Source organism: Sus scrofa, chromosome 17, assembly GCF_054392235.1.
Source record: "Sus scrofa isolate SSC_HxYL_T2T_F1_AM1 chromosome 17, Sscrofa_HxYL_maternal_Yorkshire_Landrace_v2.0, whole genome shotgun sequence".
Classification (NCBI taxonomy): domain Eukaryota; kingdom Metazoa; phylum Chordata; class Mammalia; order Artiodactyla; family Suidae; genus Sus; species Sus scrofa.
Genome location: NC_139399.1, coordinates 44,789,530 through 44,811,411, shown reverse-complemented (window position 1 = coordinate 44,811,411; position 21,882 = coordinate 44,789,530). Strand labels below are relative to the sequence as shown.

Here is a 21,882-nt window from a genome sequence, read left to right as displayed (position 1 = left end):
CTTCCCACAGTGAAGCAAACAGTGCCCTATTCATCATGGCGCAAGCTCCTCATACCATCACAGACAAGTAGCATTTGGCTTACATTTTGAGTAGCACGCTTGTTTAGGATATCTGATTTCCTTCTACAATGCATGTAACAAACATACTCTAAAAGAAACAAACAGTGAAATACTTTATATGTATAATATGTATAAAGATACTATTTAGGTCAGACAGAGCTATAGCGCCCCGAGAGACCTGAGAAGGAAACACTGGGACCCATGAAGAGGTAAACCTGCAGTGACAATATAATTTGTCATCCCAATTGTCCTCATTTTTGACAGCAAGAGAGGTGCTGGTGATAGTTATGACAGGGTAATAGACATAGTCACCCTTGCTAAACTCTCAATGCAAAGCAATGTTTAAACAACATCAGCAAGACCTGTAGTCCTGGCTGGAGACTCACAACCAGGCTCACTCTGCACTCTATGCTGTCTCACCTGTGTGCCTACAGAGCTTCTTTGGAAGGTTTATGATTTGGGTGGTGAACGTAGGGTAAGTTTCTGTGAGCTGGTACAGGCAGTATTTGTGAAGGTTCATATGGTGAGAGATACCTAAGAATTAGCTTTGAGGTTCTAACTAAAATAATCATACTATAAGTATTCTTGGACATCCTGCTGTGCCGGATAGCCCACACAATGTTCCTAATCTATGGCTGGCTCAAGAGGAGCCTCCAAGGGTGGGGGTGGGGTGGGGGGGGATGGGATCCCTTAGTTACCAATGTCTTTGCCTCAACTTTTTTGGGTAGTTTTTTAGAGACTAACGGCTGTCTTCCTTGGAACATGCTAGGTTCGCCATAAGAAGAGTCATTCTCTTTGGTGAAAATTGAGAGCCTGAAGTGGGTGGCTGGGTAGGTTTGGGTGGGGAGAGTCTGCTCACTGGTGGCCCCTCATTTAGCTGAGCTTTTGGATAGGATGCCTTTTCGGTTACTAGGTGAATGTGAGGGAACATTTGTGGAAGAATAGCTGTGGTGTCCTGTATGTAACCTGGATTGAGCGGACAGCTATTCATGTCTCTGCAACTTCAGGATGGGAAAAGGCAGGAAAGGGATATAGCTTGGTATAGCAATTTTTTTTTTTTTTTGGTCCAATCAGAAAATGGTATTCTTCTGGATAGAGAATGGAGAAAAGGGAAGGGAAACTGAGGTGAACATTTTTAGGGGTACTGTGAGGAATGAATGTGATTTACATGAGAGTACCAAGTACATTCAGCCTAAATTTAGGCTGAATTTAACAACCAAACATTCTTCGATCATCATCCAGTACTTGTAAGACAGTATTTCTTACTGCATGCCAGATACTGAGTCCATGATATATTTTATCATATACTCTTCATAATTATACCCTGATTTTCTCACTCTACAATCTAGCACCATTTTCCTTCCAAAGTAAAATAGAAAAAGCCTCAAAAATAAAAAATACAACAAATACATTATATATGTAAAAAGCCTTCCTTGCCAACTGAAGTGAGACTCTCCCCTTACCATTGCTGAGAGAATCTGTGCCCCCAGGACTGTGCTGCCTGGAGACCATCTCGCTCCCTGTTTTCCTCATCTCTGTGTTTTCGTTATATCGTCTTTTCCAATAGTTGAGTTCTTCCCGATCTGATTCCTGACAGCGCCGCAGGACTGCCATAGAGCGCCTTGTTTTCTCTACCATTTCCATGATGCAATTCAGGGCCTGAGCAAGGCAGGAAGTCAGGCAAAGTCATGGGATGAGGACATTCATACAATCAATATTGAAAATCAGTGACAGGTAAACAAAACATAAAAATTGAAGTTTAAGAATTTTATAGATTTAGCAACATCAAGTTTACATTTGAAAGCCTTTCTTATTGTTTCTCTTTAAATATGTACACACAAAATTTTTTTTTTTTAGGTTTCAAAACCCTTTTTGGATTTTCATGGCTGATGCATCCAGTCTCATTATAATATGGTTCTTTAAATACTACAGTGAAACCACATTATATCTTTGCCTAGAGTGGGAGATTTATTTAAGAATGCAAACAGAGAAACTACATTCAGAAAAGAAAAGCTACTGTACATGTATTTCAAGAAGATACTACATTCTCTTCCCTTTTTAGTGAGAGGGGATGCTCTCTCTTCCCTTGGGGCAGAGAACTTGAGAGTTTACATTCTGTATCAGTGTAGCAATTCTTATTTGTATTCGGAGAAACTCCGTTTATTATTTAACATGTCTTATATATACCAGGCTCTGTGATAAGCACCGTACATATCATTACAAATCCTCCTGCGAATTCAACTAATATAGCATTTTAAAAAAAGATTAAGGAATTAAGGCTAAAAATGGTGAAGCAACTTTCCATCACACAAAGCTGGGGCCTAAAACTTATAAACTTAAATTTTTAACCATTATAATACATGGCTTCTCCTGAAGTGATCACCCTATTCCAAAGATTGGGAGTTACTTACTCTTAGCTCTCCTGCTGAGGGAAAAGCAGATAAATCAGCTTTTACTACAAAGACATTGTAGCTCTGGTTAACTTCACGTCAAGCATACACACTATTACTCTTAGTAATATTAAGAATTAAAAGTAATAAGTAGGAAAATTATACACTATAAGATTCTTACATGATCAAGATGTTTCCATTCATCGGCCCATTCCCTTTCTGTCAAACGGTGGTCTACCAACTCATCCTGATAGCCTCCATTTAGACCTATCAGAAATTAGATTAAATTTGAACACAGAGGGAAGAATACAGTAAACAGAATACTACCAAGTACATACATATACATTCTTACCAACTATGAGCACACTACTAAGGTAATGATTCACGGTGACATAAAACCACAAAATGACATATGACCAACAAGAAGTCACTACTTGGAAAATATTTAAAACTCCCACCAGGAGTTCCCTTGCGGTGCAGTGGGTTAGGGATCTGGTGTTGTCACTGCAGTGGCTTGGGCTTTTGCTATGGTGCAGATCTGATCTCTGGCCTGGGAACTTCCACATGCCACAGGTGTGGCCAAAAAACACCAAAAAACAAACAAAAAACCCCTCCCACAAATCAATTATTAAAGACAAATAGCCCAAAAGAAAAACAGGTAAGAGAAGTTGCCACTGTGGCTCAGTGGAAACAAGCCTGATTAGTAACCAGGATGCCGGTTCGATCTCTGGCCCTGCTCAGTGGGTTAAGGATTCGGCGTTGCCGTGAGCTGTGGTGTAGGTCACAGACAAGGCTTGGAATCGTTACTGTAACACAACCTGTTATAGTCTGAATTTATAGGTGTTGTATTTTTTTTTTTTTAGCTGTCCTGTGGCATATGGAGTTCCCAGGCCAGGGATAAGATGTGAGCCACATTTGTGACCTATGCTGCAGCTGTGGCAAACACAGCAATGTGGGATCTGAGCCCCATCTGTGATCAACCACAGCTCACGGCAACACCAGATCCTTAATCCACTGAGCAACGCGAGGGATCAAACCCGAGTCCTCATGGATACCAGTGGGGTTTGTTACCACTGAGCCATGATGGGAACTCCGCAACTATGGCTCCTTAACCCACTGTGCCGGGCTGGGGATACAACCTGTGTCCCAGAGCTCCAGAGATGCTGCCAATCCTGTTGCACCACAGCAGGAACTCCTATAGGTATTGTATTCATGGTGATGCTTTATCTGTGCAACCACCTGCTTATTTCATCTTATCTTCTTGTGTAGTCATGCCTGAGCACTAACATATTACAAAATACTTTGTTTTGTTTTTGCTTTTTTTCTTAGCTTTTTAGGGCTGCACCTGCAGAATATGGAGGTTCCCAGGCGAGGGGTCAAAATAGAGCTCCGTCGTGGCGCAGTGGTTAACGAATCCGACTAGGAACCATGAGGTTGCGGGTTCGGTCCCTGCCCTTGCTCAGTGGGTTGACGATCCGGCGTTGCCGTGAGCTGTGGTGTAGGTTGCAGACGCGGCTCAGATCCCGCGTTGCTGTGGCTCTGGCGTAGGCCGGTGGCTACAGCTCCGATTAGACCCCTAGCCTGGGAACCTCCATATGCCGCGGGAGCGGCCCAAGAAATAGCAACAATAACAACAACAACAACAACAAAAAGACAAAAGACCAAAAAAAAAAAAAAAAAAAAAAATAGAGCTGTAGCCGGCAGCCTATACCACAGCCACAGCATCACCAGATCCGAGCTGCTTCTGCAACCTACACCACAGCTCATGGCAACGCCAGATCCTTAACCCACTGAGCAATGCCAGGAATTGAAATTGTGTCCTCATGGGTAAGAGTCGGATTCGTTTCCACTGAGCCACAACAGAGACTCCTAAAATACCTTCTTACATACTTCAGGATACTGATTCTAAAATTAGAGACTAAAGTAGGCTATAGCATCCATAGATTTCACTTTAGGAGAGTAAATGGGGGGAGTGATAAAATGTTTGTTTAAAAGTGGGGGAGTAGGGGAGTTCCCGTTGTGGCTCAGTGGTTAACGAATCCGACTAGGAACCATGAGGTTGTGGGTTCGATCCCTGGCCTTGCTCAGTGGGTTAAGGATCTGGCGTTGCCGTGAGCTGTGGGGTAGGTCGCAGACGCAGCTCGGATCCCGTGTTGCTGTGGCTCTGGTGTAGGCCGGTGGCTACAGCTCCAATTAGACTCCTAGCCTGGGAACCTCCACATGCCGTGGGAGTGGACCTCAAAAGGCAAAAAAAAAGACCAAAAAAAAAAAAAAGTGGGGGAGTAGGAAGTTCCCGTACGTGGCTTGGTGGTTAGCGAACCTAAGCATCCTTGATGACTAGGGTTCGATCCTTGGCCTCACCCAGTGGGTTAAGGATCCGGAGTTGCTGTGAGTTGTGGTGTATGTAGGTTGTAGCCGGGGCTTGGATCCCCTGTTGCTGTGGCTGTGGTGTAAGCCAGTGGCTACAGCTCTGATTCAACCCCTAGCCTGGGAACCTCCATATGCCATGCGGGTGCGGCCCTAAAAAGACAAAAGACAAAATAAATAAATAAATAAAAATTAAAAAAAAATTTTAAATTAAATGGGGAATGAGAAATGATTTGGTAAGAACCCCTATGCTAGGTTAGTCCCCTTTTCAAAAGAGGACTGGGGAAAATTAAGAAATCTATAACCAGTCTGGAAGGTAAACGGTTGATTGTAAAATAAACCAACAAGGTAGAGGATTACAGGTCTTTCAAATAGAACACTTCAAGATGAAAAAATTTGTTTCTAAAACTGTTAAAAATATAAGGAAAGGGAGTTCCATTGTGGCTCAGAGGGTTATGAACCTGACTAGTCCATGAGGATATAGGTTCGATCCCGGGCCTGGCTCAGTGGGTTAAGGATCCGGTGTTTCGGTGAGCTGTGGTGTAAGTTGCAGATGTGGCTTGGATTTGGCATTGCTGTGGCTTTAATGGTTGCTGAGGACGAATGTCCAGGCATTCCAAATGTGATAATGACCCAGCACAGAAGGTGGTGTCCTCTCCATTTTAGAAATGCATAGTCTGAGGCACAGAGAGCCTAAGCAACTTGCATAACCTCATACAGCTAGTTAGGATGCACAGCCGGTTATCCATGAGGATGGCTCACCTCTTTCTCACCTAAATGTCTGCACTTTCACTACTAAGATCACATTTAAAATCTTTCTTGCTTAATTTTATAAACATTTTATTCTGAAATAAACTCAGACTTAAATAAATGTTCCAAGAACAAAGAGTTATCATATGCCTTTTACTCAGAATACCTAAATGCGAATATTTTTACCTCATTTGCTTCGTTATTCTCTATTTTTTCCTGAACCAATTGGAACAAATAATATCCTTTTATTCTTAAATACTTCAATGTGTATTTTAAAAGTATGTTTCACCCACTTCTATCATATAGTGATAATAGCAACAAAATATGAAGATCAATTTCAAATGAGAACATTACAACCCTAATATTCTTTTTTTTTTATTTTTAAAATTTATTTATTTATTTATTTCTTTATTTAGGTCTTTTTAGGGCTGCACCTGAGGCATATGCAGGCTCCCAGGCTAGGAGTCAAATCGGAGTTGTAGCTGCTGGCCTACGCCACAGCCACAGCAACGTGACATCCAAGCTGTGTCTATGACCAACACCTCAGCTCACTGCAATGCCAGATCCTTAACCCACTGAGCAAGGCCAGGAATCGAACCTGCATCCTCATGGATACTAGTCAGATTTGTTTCCACTGAGCCCACCACGGGAACTCCCTAATATTCTTTCTTACGTATAAAATTGCTTCATCTTATCAGTGGAAAAAAAGCAATGATGGTACTATTTTGCTTTATCACTGAGTAGGAAAGAAACCCATGGATTTAATCTGAATCTAAATCATTATCAGACTGCTTACGTCACTTACTAAGATTATGGTGTCTATCACGAACTTCTCGATGTTCTAGCATCTTGTTGGGTTCACGATACAGGTGGGAAGTTGCAATATCTTCTAAGGTGTAGTGCTGAAGAGGCGGAGGAGTAGGATGAAACTGGCCCGCAGGATTCATGAGAGGCACAGTGAGGGCAGGACTGTGCCGGGGAGCAGGGCTAATGGTACACACTCTCTTGGCGGGAGGCTCAGGAGGAACTGTATCTCTTTCAAAACTGCTCTCTTCCCTCCTGTAGAAGAATGGGAAGTGCATGTGTAAGTCTTTCAACAAGTGTTCATGCAAATACTTCCTGAGCACCTACTTTGTGCCAGGTACTTTCACAAAAAAGAAGATGATAAAAAAAAGGCTTAGCATGAGGCATGAACTGAAATGTCTTCAAAGGCCAGGTATATAATGGAAATTACTGATTTATCTCAGCATAAAAAAAGAGGTCAAATTCATCCATAACCGAGCAGAAATATCTCAATTTCATGAAGCAGAGGAGAAATTAACAGGAAAGGAGTTCCCGTGGTGGCGCAGTGGTTAAAAAATCCGACTAGGAACCATGAGGTTGCGGGTTCGATCCCTGCCCTTGCTCAGTGGGTTAAAGATCCGGCGTTGCCATGAGCTGTGGTGTAGGTTGCAGACATGGCTCGGATCCCGCGTTGCTGTGGCTCTGGCGTAGGCTGGTGGCTACGGCTCCGATTAGACCCCTAGCCTGGGAACCTCCATATGCCGCGGGAGCGGCCCAAAGAAATAGCAAAAAGACAAAAAAAAAAAAAAAAGAAAAAAGAAATTAACAGGAAAATGGAAGACTATGGGTTCAACTATGTTTAGGAATGTTTCAAGGTCAAATCTGCTGCTCTGGAGGTCAGCAACTGGAAAAGAGACAAATTCTCCACATGGGAGAAAAAAGGCTTACATAATTAATACACTTGTGAATTAGTAGGACTTTTAGTTATTCGCTTCAACTGTAGCAAGATTTTCACTGTTATTAAAACAAACCATAGAAAATAGTGGTAAATACTCATGCATCAATTTCCAGGATAAATTAAATTAATATAATTTCAATTTTCAGGAGTTCCCATCGTGGTACAGTGGAAACAAATCTGACTAGGAACCATGAGGGTGCAGGTTTGATCCCTGGCCTTGCTCAGTGGGTTAGGGATCCAGCGTTGCTGTGAGCTATGGTGTAGGTTGCAGATGCGGCTCAGATCTGGCATTGCTGTGGCTGTGGTGTAGGCCAGCAGCTGTAGCTCCAATTCGACCCCTAGCCTGCGATCTTCCACATGAGGCAGTGTGGCTCTAAAAATAAAAATAAAATAAAATAATAATAATAATAATTTCATTCTTCAAAGTAAAGCTGATTCAGAGTTCCTGTTGTGGCTCAGTGGTAATGAACCCGACTAGGATTCCAATGAGGACTCGGGTTTGATCCCTGGCCTCACTCAGTGGATTAAGGATCTGGTGTTGCTATGAGTTGTGTGTAGGTTGCAGATGCGGCTCGGATCCCAAGATATGGCAGCTGTGGCTGTGGTGTAGGCCAGTAGCTGTAGCTCTGATTCGACCTCTCATGTGGGAACCTCCATATGCCGAAGGTGTGGCCCTAAAACGCAAAAAAAAAAAAAAAAAGTAAAGCTGATTCATTAATTGTTCTCCTTTTATAGGACTTTACATATCAGAAGAAAATACCTTGGCCAGATTACATTTCTTATGCTTCTGAAACACTGGACCCAAGAATGCTCAAGAGTGGAATTTATCAGCGGGGGTATTTAGTCATATGAAATGTTGAGAAGCTTTCTGCTGCCTGATGTTGGGATAAAGCAAAATTAACCTTAGGAATGTTTGAGTCTATACCTATATATAACCATAGTAATCAAGTTCTTTTTCTTTCACAAGCAAAGGAAAAGCTCAGAAAAGCAAGGACAACAAAGCTCTTCTCTGCTCACCTCTCTGGACTGGGCCTCTTTCCATTTCCATGCACTTCCATGAGCAGCTCAGAAGAGTCAGCAGGAGACGCGATGCTTGTGTTGAGCAGAAGGTGTTCATGTTGAGCCAGATACTGGGATGGGGTCTGCTTGGCGGCCCGAGCGCAGTGTAGCAGTTCTCGCTGCAGCAGAGGCAGGTTGGCCTTGAAAAGAAGGCGGCAGTGAATTTCCCAGTGTTAGGCCCTACTCACAACAGGGCCCAGCATCTCAATAGACTTTTACAAATAAGATGACACAAAACAAAAGCACTTCTCTCCCTTCCAGTCTAATTTCCCTATGTCCCTCTCTAAGTAAAGTGATATCTATCATAATGAACTTCAATTATTATTAACTTGTCTCTTGCCCCTATAAGGTGTAAATCTCAGTTAAGGAAGAGATTGTGCTTTATTTACCTGTGTGGCCTAGTACAGCATCAAAGCTCAATAAAGGTTTGTTGAACATAGTAATTATTGACCTAAATCTTTAAAAATGTGTAAAGACTTTGGTCAGTTAGAGAATTAGTACTGCCTACATGGGAGTAGGAAGAATTCACTCTTTCCTTTATCACTGCAGTCCTGGTTTTTTTTCTCTTCTGAATCCTCATCCATTTCTGATAGTACTACTCAATGTTGCCTTCATGTTCTCTATTAGAGCTGCCACGGAATTTCAGAAATAGCGATTATTCTGACTTGGGTGGAACATGGGTTTTGAAAAAAGTATGGGGAGTGATGGGAATTAGGGCAACAACCCTTAAAGACTAGTCTAGGATCTGAGGATACACATGGTTAGAATCTATTTCTTACCGTGGTGCTCCAACTAAGCATGTTTTCTAATTATGTACTAATTACTGATTATTTTTCCTTCTCCTCAAACTTAAACCTCTAATGGGACAAGTCATATAAAACCCTCTGCGCGTCCTTTAAACTTAACTATAAGGCCTTCATATTTAAAATGTACTTTCCCCATATTTGTTCTATTAAAAAATGAAGAATTATATGTTCCCCCAAATTTAAAAACAATTTAAACTGAACCCATAAGTCTTTATTCCAAGGGAAACAGATGAGCAAGTAAAAGGAGAGTTTAATACATGCAAGTAGCCATCCCTTTACCACCAGTTAATTTAGTAGACACCATAATTAGTGGCTTTTAAAGCAGATATAAATTGACAGAAACCCAAATGCTAGCCAAGAAGCTGCCAGAATAACCTACCTCATGCTGTTTTCCAAAATAACAAGAGTTAAGAATAGGGAATCTGATGATATAAAACACTAAAAGCCTGTTCTATAACCTCACTCTTGTAGCAACTGTAAAAACTCAATTGAAAAAAAAAAAACAAACCACCATGTCAGATCTTTACATTTGTGACATATACCCTTAGATGAATTTTTTAAAATGCTAATCACTTCCTATTAATACAAATTTCCCAAATCTCTCTTGATTCTAGAGTCTTGGGGGAAACAATTATCTACTGGCTCTGATATATAGAAAAGAGACCGAGATAGAACACACAGCTGTTTCAAGGCTGAAAAAGGCACCATAGACTGCTCTTGAGAGGCCGAGACGTCAATGTCATCAGAACTGAGCCACAACACAGGACATGCACTGAGACATATGCATTTTCCTGCATGACTGCAATGCTCTAATTTTAAGTTAAAAAAAAAAAAACAGAATTAGTACTTCAGTAAGATGACCCATCTTTTTGATGCTGTTACATTTTCTTAGGAAATAAAGGTAAAGAAGGTAAAAGGACATTATTTATTTTGTCAAGGGACAAAATAAATTTCTATAATTACTGTATTAACAAAAGTCAAAATACAAACAACTGAGTTAAGCTTTTCTGTAATAGTCTACTACTAATGAAAAGAATGGAATTCATTTGGTGGACTGAGGATAACATTTAGCTTATTTGGGGGTCAAAGATAGTGTTCCCTATTACCAAATTAATTACAAATGTTCATCTGTAAAGACCATTCTTCTCTCTAGGTAGGACTTTACAAAACCATGTGGTGGGCTGGATTTGGGTCACAACTTTCCAAACTATGCCTGGTCTAGAATACACTGGTATCTGATTCTTGACTTTCTTTGCTTTGAGCTGTTTTATACCACTGAAAGTTATAGATAACCAATAACAATGTAAAAAAATTGTTGTCTATTGGAGTTGCTACTGTGGCACAAGAGGATCGATGGTATCTCTGCAGCGGCAGGGATGTGAGTTCAATCCCAGCCCGGCACAGTGGGTTAAGGATCCTGTGTTGCCACAGCTGTGGTGTAGGTCGTGGCTCTGGTCATGGATCTAAATCCCTGGCCTGGGAACTTCTGTATGCTAGAGGGCAGCAAAAAAAGAAAAAAGAGAAGAAAATGCTGTCTATGAACATGTATAAAATCACATGTGGGAGTTACCGTCGTGACACAGCAGATACAAATCCGACTAGGAACCATGAGGTTGGGATTCGATCCCTGGCCTTGCTCAGTGGGCTAAGGATCTGGCATTGCTGTGAGCTATGGTGTAGGCTGCAGATGCAGCTCAGATCTGGTGTTGCTGTGGCTGTGGTGTAAGTCAGCAGCTGCAGCTCCGATTAGACTCCTAGCTTGGGAACTTCCATATGCCACAGGTGTGGCCCTTAAAAAAAAAAGAAAGAAAGAAAAGAAAAAGAAAGAAAAAAAAATCACATGCAGCAGAGATTTTAGAGACTCCTCTTGCCCACTATAGAAGAAAGTATTACTTCTGTTTGCATATTAATTAACAATAATCCTGATCTATAAATGTGTCCATCCTTTGGCTTCTCCCTTGAGGGGGTTATAACAACTTGTATTAAATAAAATCTATGACACAGGTTAATTTTTTTTTATCTGTATGAATCATGATACCTGTTTCTGAACATTATTATCATTTAATAGGAAAAAATAGTAACTTTACAGTGGGAAACCATGGTAAACACCACCTTTACCAAGTGATAAAACTCAACATCACAAATTATGAGACACCTTCACACCTACGTCTCCTGATAGCATGCAGTGATACCACCTATCTGCTATTTCTCTCTAAAATGCACAACCTCATTCTAATCATGAAGTATCAGAAAAATCCAAATTGAAGCATATTCTATAAAACAGCCTATACTCTTCAAAAACATCTAGATCATTAATGAGATGCTATTTCAGATTAAAATGGACTGAAAAGACATGACAATGAAACCCAAGATGTAACCTTGAATTAGATACAGGATCATAAAAAAAGTTGTTCTTTTGTTAAAAAGGACATTTGTGGGACATCTGGTGAAATATGAATAAGGTCTATAGATGATAGTGTTGTTTCCGTCCTTCCTTCCTTTCTCCCCTCCTTCCTTTCATTCTTTCTTTTTTTTTTTAAATTTGTAACACCTGTGGCATGCAGAAATTCCTGGGCCAGGGATCAAACCCTGGAGTGACTGGAGCCAAAGCAGTGACAATGCTGGATCCTTAACCCACTGAGCCACCAGGGAACTTCCTCAATGTTTCTTCCTTTCTTTTTTTGTTTTTTGTCTATTTGGGCCAAACCCTCGGCATATGGAAATTGCTAGGCTAGGCGTCAAGTTGGAGCTGTAGCTGCCAGCCTATGCCACAGCAACACGGGATCCGAATTGAGTTTGCAACCTACACCACAGCTCATGGCAACACCACATCTTTAACCCACTGAGCGAGGCCAGGGAGTGAACTTGCATTCTCATGGGTACTAGTCGGATTCATTAACCACTGAGCCATGATGAGAACTTCTCTCAATGTTTATTTCTTGATTTGATAATTGGACTAAAGCATTTAGATGTATCATGTCTGTAGTTTCTCCTTAAACAATTCTGAGAAAAAAATAGAAATAAAAAAGAGTAATAATGCAAATGTGATAAAATACTAACATTTGGAGAATCTGAATTTTGTACACTTTGAAACTATTTTGTGAGCATGAAATTGTTTGAGTTTTTTTTTTTTTTTCTTTCTTTTTTTTTTAAATAGGGCTGCATCTATGGCACATGGAGGTTCCCAGGCTAGGGGTCGAATTGGAGCTCCAGCTGTTGACCTACACTACAGCTTGCAGCAATGCCAGATCCTTAACCCATTGAGCAAGGTCAGGGATTGAATCTGCATCTTCATGGATATTAGTCTTTTGTCTTTATATATATATATATATAAATATTGTCTTTTGTCTTTTGGTGGCTGCACCCACAGCATATGGAAGTTCCCAGGTTTAGGGGTCGAATTAGAGCTACAGCTGCCCACCTGTGCCCCAGCCACAGCAACTTGGGATCTGAACCACATCTGTGACCTACACTATAGCTCATGGCAACTCTGGATCTTTAACCTACTGAGTGAGGCCTGGGATTGAACCACTCAGGTTCGTTAACATGGATACCAACCAGGTTCATTAACCACTGAGCCACGACGGGAACTCCAAAAATATTTTTTAAAAGAGCATGTTACTGCCTCACTGATCACGTAAGCATAATAATTTTAAACACAGTCCCCAAAAGTTATGTGCCAGGGAACATTAATTCCAGAGGATGTAATTAGAAACTGGACTAACTGATGGGAGGAAAGATGCAAATAGTGCCTTCCCACATGCTCTTCTGTCCTTAGGCTAAGTCCTAACTGCAAAGGCCTCTCCTTTGTTTTGACATTCTCCTCTCGTAACACTCTTCTTTACCTCCTAGCCACCTCCAAAAAGGCTGTGTCCAGTTACTTCCTCGGCTAGGAGCCCAACCTCCATGCCATGCACATACCTCCAAGCCCACTCAACTCCTATTCCTCCTACCTGCTCCTTCTGTGTGTCACTAGCAGTGTCTGCATACAAACCACAACTGAAGGCTTTTTCAACTCTCATCTCATCAAACATAAGGCTTTTCTGCAAACTATACTCACATTTCTCTAGCAGCCCCAAATAAAATAGAGATATGAAAATAAAGCAAGCTGCTCTGATTTGGATCACAGAACAGGGATCACTAGCAGATCTTGAGGAAATGCTGAAGATAAATTACATCCAGTAGTTATCTGATTAAAATTACCTTGAGGAAGGGAATAACAAAAGGACGAAGAGGAAAGTTTGTAGCCTCTTGGAGCTTGCAATGGAATTCTTCAATTGTTACTGTTGAGTTCTGAAAAGATAAATAACATTGTTCAACTTCTAAAATTGGACAGTGTCCTTGTACCACAGACCTGATAGTGCTGAACCCTTTGAAATTATAAGAAAAAGGACAATTCCAAGAGCACTATTATGAACTCGGATTCCTCTTAAAGACTAACTAAAAATTATTTCCTTTCATAATGAAATTCAGTCTCCTTAATTTTCTTCTCTACCACCTCGATTCTAAAAAATTTTCCTCTATGCTCAGCAGTCTGGGTAGAAAAGGACAGACACTGCCTTCCTACCATGAAGAGAGGCACTTGGGTCCCTTTTACTGAGGGTTCATCACAACTCACCTAAGGTACAAGTAACCAAGCTTACAATGTTTCCAGCTGAACAGATTCCAAGTAAGTCCAGGATATCAATTTAACAACTCAGAAGATCACTACTTCAGAAGTTCATTTCTTCATTGGTTCTGCCTACCTCCTAACATCAGTTTGCTAAATCTCCTAAATTGGAAGTTAAAAGAAAAAAGAAGCCTTCTACCTTCAAGTGGTCTGTTTACAACCAACACCAAATAAATATAAAGGATCATAAGAGACTACTGTACACCAATAAAATGGATGACCAATACAATGGATGACCTAGAGGAAACTGACAAATTCTTAGAAAGGTACAGCCTTCAAAGACTGAGACTGGAAGAAACAAAAAATGTGAACAGACAATTATCAGTACTGAAATTGAATCAGTAATTTAAAAACTCCCAATAAACAAAAGAAGACCAGATGGCTTCACAGGTGAATTCTATCAAACATTAGAGAAGAGTTAACACCCATCCTTCTGAAACAATTCCAAAAATTGCAGAGGAAGGAACACTTATGAACTCATTCTATGAGGCCACCATCACCCTGATACCAAAACCAGACAGTTATCACAAAAAGGTAAAATTATAGGCCAATATCACTGATAAACATAGATGAAAAAATCCTCAACAAAATACTAGAAAACAGACTCCCAAAATATATTAAAAGGATTATACATCATGATCAATTGGGATTTATTCCAAGGATGGAAGCATTTTTCAATATCTGCAAATCAATGTGATAAATTATATTAACAAACTAAGAATAACAACAATATGAGGAGTTCCTGCTGTGGCCCAGCAGAACTGAACCTGACTAATATCCATGAAGATGCAGGTTTGATCTTTCCCCCGCTCAGTGGGTTAAGGATCTGGTGTTGCCGTGAACTGTGATGTAGGTCACAGATTCGATCTGGCATTGCTGTGGCTCTGGCGCAGGCTGGCAACTGTAGCTCCAATTCAATCCCTAGCCTGGGAACTTCTATATGCTGCAGGTGAGGCCCTAAAAAACAACAAACAAACAAATAAACTAACAAAAGATTTGATCATCTCAAGAGATGTAGAAAAACTTCTGATAAAATTCAACATTCATTTATGATAAAAAGTCTTCAGAAAGTGGGCAAAGAGGGAATATACCTCAACATAATATATGACAAACTTGCAGCTAATATCATTCTCAAACGGTGGAAAGCTGAAAGCATTTCCTCAGATCAGGAACAAAACAAGGCTGTCCACTCTCACCACTTTTATTCAACATAGCTTTGGAAGTCCTAGCTACCACAACTAGAGAAGAAAAAGAAATAAAAGGACTCCAAATTGGAAAAGAAGTAAAACTGTCAATGTTTGTATATGATGCTATACACAGAAAATCCTAAAGACTACCAGAAACTACTAGAGCTCATCAATGAATTCAATAAAGTTGTTGGATATAAAGTTAATACCCAGAAATCTGTTGCATTTCTATATACTAACAATGAAAGAGCAGAAAAAGAAATTAAGGAAACAATCCCATTTAACACTATCAAAAAGAATAAAATATCTAGGAATTAATTATCTAAGGAGGCAAAAGACCTGTACCCTAAAACTAAGACACTGATGAAAGAAAATGAAGATGACACAAACAGATGGAAAGACATACCATGCTCTTGGATTGGAAGAATCAATACTGTTTAAATGACCATACTTCCACCCAAGGCAATCTACAGATTCAATATAAGCCCTATCAAATTACCAACGGCCTATTTTACAGAACTGGAACCAAAAAAAATTTTTTTATGAAAAAAAAATTGTACGGAAGCACAAAAGACTGCAAACAATCTTGAGAAAGAATACAGCTGGAGGAATCACGCTCCCTGATTTCAGACTGTACTACGGTCATCAAAATGGTATGGTACTGGCACAAAAACAGGCACATAGATCAATGGAAAGGATAGAAAGCCCAGAAATAAACCCATGCACTTATGATCAATTAATCTCTGACAAAAGAAGCAAGAAGATACAATGGAGAAAAAGACAATCTCTTCAATAAATGGTGCTGGGGAAAATGGACAGCTACATGCATAAGAATGAAATCAGAACATTCTCTAATGCTATACACAAAATAAACCCGCTGCTGTGATGAGGGTTCAATCCCTGGCCTAGGAGCTTCCATATGTCATGCGCTTGGCCAAAGCCAAAACCAAAACTAAACTCAAAGTGGATTTAAGACCTAAATGTAAGACCAGACAGTATAAAACTCCCAGAGGAAAACATAGGTAGAACACTCTTTGACATAAATTGCAGCATTATTTTTTTTTGGATCCATCTCCTAGAGTAATGGAAACAAAACAAATATAAACAAATGGGACCTAGTTAAAAGTTTTTACACAGCAAAAAAAAACCATAAACAAAAGGAAAAGAAAACCTACGGATTGGGAGAAAATATTTACAAATGATGTTACCAACAAGGACTTAATTTCTAAAATATACAAATAGCTCACACAGCTTAATAACAACAACAACAAAAAAAGTTCAATAAAAAAATAGTCAGGAAGAGTTCCCGTCATGGCTCAGTGGTTAACGAATCCGACTAGGAACCATGAGGTTGCGGGTTCGATCCCTGGCCTTGCTCAGTAGGTTAAGGATCTGGTGTTGCCGTGAGCTGTGGTGTAGGTTGCAGACGTGGCTTGGATCCCATGTTGCTGTGACTCTGGTGTAGGCCGGCAGCTGCAGCTCCGGTTCAACCCCTAGCCTGGGAACCTCCATATGCCATGGCAGCGGCCCAAGAAACAGCAAAAACACACACAAAACACACACACACACACACTCACACACACACACAAAAGGGCAGGATATTTAAATAGACATTTCTCCAAAGAAGATATACAGATGGCCAATAGGCACATGAAAAAATGCTCAATATCACTAATCATTACAGACATGCAAATCAAAACAACACTGAGGTATCACTCACCCCAGCCAGAATGGCCATCATTAAAAAGTATATAAATTATAAATGCTGGAGAGGGTGTGGAGAAAAAGAAACCCTCCTACACTGTTGTTGGGGATGCAAATTGGTGAGGTTACTATGGAGAACAGTATTAAAGTGCCTTAAAAAATAAAAATAGTTACTATATGATCCTGCAATCCCACTCCTGGGCATATATAACTGGAGAAAACTTTAATAATTTGAAAAGATGCATGCACCCCAATGTTCACAGCAGCATTATTTACAATAGCCAAGACATGGAAGCAACCTAATGTCCACTGACAGATGAATGGATAGTATATATAAAATAAACAAGGACCCACTATATAGCACAGGGAACTCTGTGTGTGTGTGTGTGTGTGTGTGTGTGTGTGTGTGTGTGTGTGTAATGGAATATTACTAAGTCACAAAAAAGAATTAAATAGTATCACTTATGTGAACATGGATGGACCTAGAGATTGTCATATTAAGTGAAGTAAGTCAGAGACAAATATCATATGATATCACTTATATGTGGAATCTAAAAAAATGACACAAATGAACGTATTTACAAAACAGAAGTAGACTCACAGACAGACAAAAGGAACTTATAGTTACCAAAGTGGATGGGGGTGTGAATAAGGAATTTTGGGATTAAGAAACACTATTATATATAAAATAAACAAGGACCCACTACATAGCCCAGGGAACTATGTTTAATATCTTTTAATAAGCTATAATAGGAGAATCTACTTAAAAATTTTTTATTAGTTTCATATATATAAAAATATATAACTGAATCACTTCACTGTACACCTGAAACTAATATAACATTGCATATTAACTATATTTCATTTAAAAATGGTTAAAAATATAGTAAGGAGAATGGCTCTGTATACTACAGTTGTACAAATCTCTCTGCTATCTAGCTTAATAAAAGATAGCTGGATTCTCCTATCTCCTTCTGCATTTAATCCATTCCAACATCCTTTGTCACGTAGCCTCTAGAAAATTCCACTATAGGAGCTCCAAACTGTGGTGCAACAGGATCAGCAGTGTCTTGGGAGCTCTGGGATGTGGGTTCAATCCCAGGCCCACCACAGTGGGTTGGGGATCTGGTGCTGCTGCAGCTGTGGCTTGGTTCAAAACTATGGCTTGGATCTGATCCCTGGACTGGGGGCTCCATGTGCCACAGGGAGGCCCCCCCCAAAAAAAAGAACAATTAAAAAAACTTACAGATTCAATGCACTCCCTATCAAATTACCAAGGACATTTTCCACAAAATATTTTAAAGTTTGCTTGGAAGCACAAAAGACCCAGAATAGCCAAAGACATCCTGAAAAAGAAAAATGGAGCTGGAGGAATCAGGCTCCCGGACTTCAGACTATACTACAAAGCTACAACCATCAAAACCGCATGGTACTGGCACAAAGACAGACATATAGATCAGTAGAACAGGACAAAAAGCCCAGAATTAAACCCACACACCTACAGCCAACTACTCTATGACAAAGGAGGCAAGGATATACAATGGAGAAAGGACAGCTTGTTCAGTAAGTGGTGCTGGGAAAGCTGGACAGCCACATGGAAAAGAATGAAATTAGAACACTCCCTAACACCATACACACACAAAAGAACACCTCAAAATGGATTAACGACCTAGATATAAGACCAGACACTATGAAACTCTTAGAGGAAAACACAGGCCAAACACTCTCTGACAGAAACGACAGCACCATCTTCTCAGACCCACCTCTTAAGAGTATTGACAATAAAAACAAAAACAAACAAATGGGACCTCATCAAACTTAAAAGTTTCTGCACAGCAAAGGAAACCCTAAACAACACGAAAAGACAACCCACAGGATGGGAGAAAATCTTTGCAGGTGAATCAACTGACAAGGGATTAATCTCCAAAAGTTATAAACACCTTCTGCAGCTCCCTACCAAAAAAACAAAAAACCCCATCCAAAAATGGGCAGAAGACCTAAACAGACACAGCAGTTCTCCAAAGAAGACACACAGATGGCCAAAAAACACACGAAAAGATGTTCAACATCACTCATTATTAGAGAAATGCAAATCAAAACCACTATGAGGTACCGCCTTACACCAGCCAGAATAGCCATCATCCAAAAGTCTACAAACAATAAGTGCTGGAGAGGGTGTGGCGAAAAAGGAACCCTAGTACACTGTTGGGATTGTACACTGGTGCAACCACTGTGGAAAACAGTATGGAGATTCCTCAGAAAACCTCAAAATAGAACTACCATTTGATCCAGCAATCCCCCTCCTCGGCATCTATCCAGAGAAAACCACGACTTGCAAAGACACATGTACTCCGATGTTCATTGCAGCACTATTTGCAATAGCCAAGACATGGAAACAACCTAAATGTCCATCGACAGAGGAGTAGATCCAGAAGATGTGGTACATATACACAATGGAATATTACTCAGCCATCAAAAGGAACGAAATACCAGCATTTTTAGCAACATGGATGGACCTAGAAATGATCACGCTAAGTGAAGTCAGCCATACAATGAGACACCAACATCAAATGCTTTCACTGACATGTGGAATCTGAAAAAAGGACAGATGGAACTTCTTTGCAGAACAGATGCTGACTCACAGACATTGAAAAACTTACGGTCTCTGGAGGAGACAGTATGGGGGGTGGGGGGATGTGCTTGGGCTGTGGGATGGAAATCCTGTGAAATTGGATTGTTATGATCATTATACAACTACAGATGTGAGAAATTCATTTGAGTAATAAAAAAATAAGAAAAAAAAACTTAAAAAAAAGAAGAAAATCCCACTATACTCTCATGAGAGAATACAAATAAAAAGGCAAGTAACATCTTAGAATTATTATGAAAATGTTTTTAACCTCCTGGACTTCCTACAAGGGTCTCAGAGGATCCAGATTATACTGTGAGAACTGAAAATAAAATTTTAGTAATGTGGTTCATCTTTACCGCATACAGAGGCTAATATGCAGGAGCACAGTGTGTTTTAGTTCAGGTAAATCTTGAGGAATTCAATTTACAAACATTAATAACTGGTAGCTCTTATCTTATATACACTGAGATCAAACCTCTCTCAGCTGTCAATATGAGAAAAATCACTTCCTTATACCATGATTTCACCACTCAGTACAGAAAAAAATTATGTGTACATTATAAATCCTAAAGAAATTATATTTGTATGAGGAGCTAAATAATGTAATCCCTTTGATATTATTTATTTAGACTATGAATCTTGTAATCTTGTAAATATTATCTTAAAAATAAGCCATTTCTTTTTTTTCTGTGGTTTGGAAACAATGCACCAGGCACTGAATATATTAAGCAACAAAACCTCGTATTAACTTAGTTGAACCTCAGTGGGCCTGCAGCAATTCAGTTTTAAGACAAATTTAAAGCTTCTTATTGGAACTAAATTGATATCGTAAGGAGTTCCTGCCGTGGCTCAGCGGAAACGAACTTGACTAGTATCCACCATGATGCAGGTTCGATCCCTGGCCTCACTAAGTGGGTTAAGTATCCGGCATTGCCATAAGCTGTGGTGTAGGTCGCAGACAGGGCTCAGATCTGGCATTGCTGTGGCTGCAGTGTAGGCCGGCAGCTACAGCTCCCGATTTGACCCCTAGCCTGGGACCCTCTATATGCCATGGGGGCGGCCCTAAAAAGAACCCCCCCCAAAAATTGATACCATAAGAAACAATATGGCAAACATTATAGCTTTGTTTTTGCTTCTTTGGTAAACATTATCCACAACTGAAATCCATGATTTAACAATATTATACAAGTTAAACTAATCTAAGCTGCACAATTTGCCACACTGCTTCAAGCTTAGGAATGAGAAGAAATATGTACAACTTCTCTGCATGAGCCAGGGATCAGATCTGAGCTGCAGTTGCGACCTATACCACAGATGTGGCAACTCTGGATCCTATAACCCACTGTGCCAGGACAGGTATTGAACCTGCATCCTGGTGCTACAGAGATGCTGCCAATTCCACTGTATCACAGCAGGAACTCCTGTGTTCTGAGTTCTGAGGTACAGATTCAAGGAGCTGTCAATAATGATGCTATACTTACCACCAATGCTAGAACAAGAGTCCGCACCTTCTCCCCAATCTCAGGTGAGATGTCATTGCCAAACTGTTGCAGAGTGGTGAGAAAGCGTTTCAACTTGCTGAGCTGCCGAGCACCACAAGTGGCCGGCAACTGTTGATTTGTTAGTGCAGATGATGTAGAAGAGGCAGGACCATTGCTGAATCTCTGTGGTGGTGATGGGGCGCCGTTTAGGGTAGGGGGAGAATGGTTGATGCCATTGCTCACTAAAAGAAAGACTCAGTTTAAGTGCAAAACATAAGGATCTTTGTTAATTTCTTCTTTTGCATTCTCCTTCACTTTTTCATTTGAATTTTGTAAAGTGCATGTTAAGAGTATACCAGACACCATTTCAACAACATTGCTTTAAAGTGAGACAGACTGTCAGGTAAAAAATAACAGAATAACACCAAAGCGTTAGAAGAGTATAAGTGCTACAAGAACAAAGAGAAGTGATATCTAACTTGTGCAGGTCAAGGACAGAGGTGGGTGGTTTTTTTATTTTTGGCTGTGCTTGCATCACGTACAAGATCCCTGGTCAGGGACTGAACCTACGCCAAGGCAGCAATCCAACCTGCTGCAGTGTCAACAGTGGATCCTTAACCCACGGTGCCACAAGGGAACTCTTGAGGTGGGTAGTTTTTTTTTTTTTCTTTTTTTTTTTTTTTTTTTTGTCTTTTTGTCTTTTTGCTATTTCTTGGGCCGCTCCCGAGGCATATGGAGGTTCCCAGGCTAGGGGTTGAATCGGAGCTGTAGCCACTGGCCTACGCCAGAGCCACAGCAATGCGGGATCTGAGCCACGTCTGCAACCTACACCACAGCTCACGGCAATGCCAGATCATTAACCCACTGAGCAAGGGCAGGGACCGAACCCGCAACCTCATGGCTCCTGGTCGGATTCATTAACCACTGCGCCATGATGGGAACTCCAAGGTGGGTAGTTTTTAAGACTCCCTGCAATGGGTTGCATGACACGAGTCTGGGAGAATACCTATTTCCAATGACTGGACACTCATGAGCC

At 40.4% G+C, this 21,882-nt stretch overlaps 1 protein-coding gene and 1 long non-coding RNA gene across 51 annotated transcripts in view; one reads left to right on the top strand and one right to left on the bottom strand.

The window, feature by feature from the left end:
• The window catches only part of LOC146395264 (uncharacterized), a 624,884-nt gene that overhangs the window by 344,348 nt on the left and 258,654 nt on the right, over nucleotides 1-21,882 (top strand). The gene's annotated exons all lie outside the window — the stretch shown is intronic.
• Nucleotides 1-21,882, bottom strand: part of CBFA2T2 (CBFA2/RUNX1 partner transcriptional co-repressor 2) — a 168,022-nt gene that overhangs the window by 22,258 nt on the left and 123,882 nt on the right. For 25 of the 50 annotated variants that reach the window (XR_014832200.1, XR_014832197.1, XM_085003619.1 and 22 more), the window contains 6 exons: nucleotides 20,847-21,088; nucleotides 13,377-13,466; nucleotides 8,326-8,507; nucleotides 6,373-6,626; nucleotides 2,632-2,717; nucleotides 1,524-1,719 (listed from right to left, as the gene is read on the bottom strand). Coding sequence is in view for 47 of the 50 variants with exons in the window: in XM_085003619.1 (XP_084859745.1) it covers nucleotides 1,524-1,719; nucleotides 2,632-2,717; nucleotides 6,373-6,626; nucleotides 8,326-8,507; nucleotides 13,377-13,466; nucleotides 20,847-21,088 (1,050 nt within the window). In the remaining 3 variants the exon portion in view is untranslated. The remainder of the gene's footprint in view (nucleotides 1-1,523; nucleotides 1,720-2,631; nucleotides 2,718-6,372; nucleotides 6,627-8,325; nucleotides 8,508-13,376; nucleotides 13,467-20,846; nucleotides 21,089-21,882) is intronic. The other 25 variants (XR_014832198.1, XM_085003621.1, XM_085003607.1 and 22 more) reach the window with 3 other exon arrangements.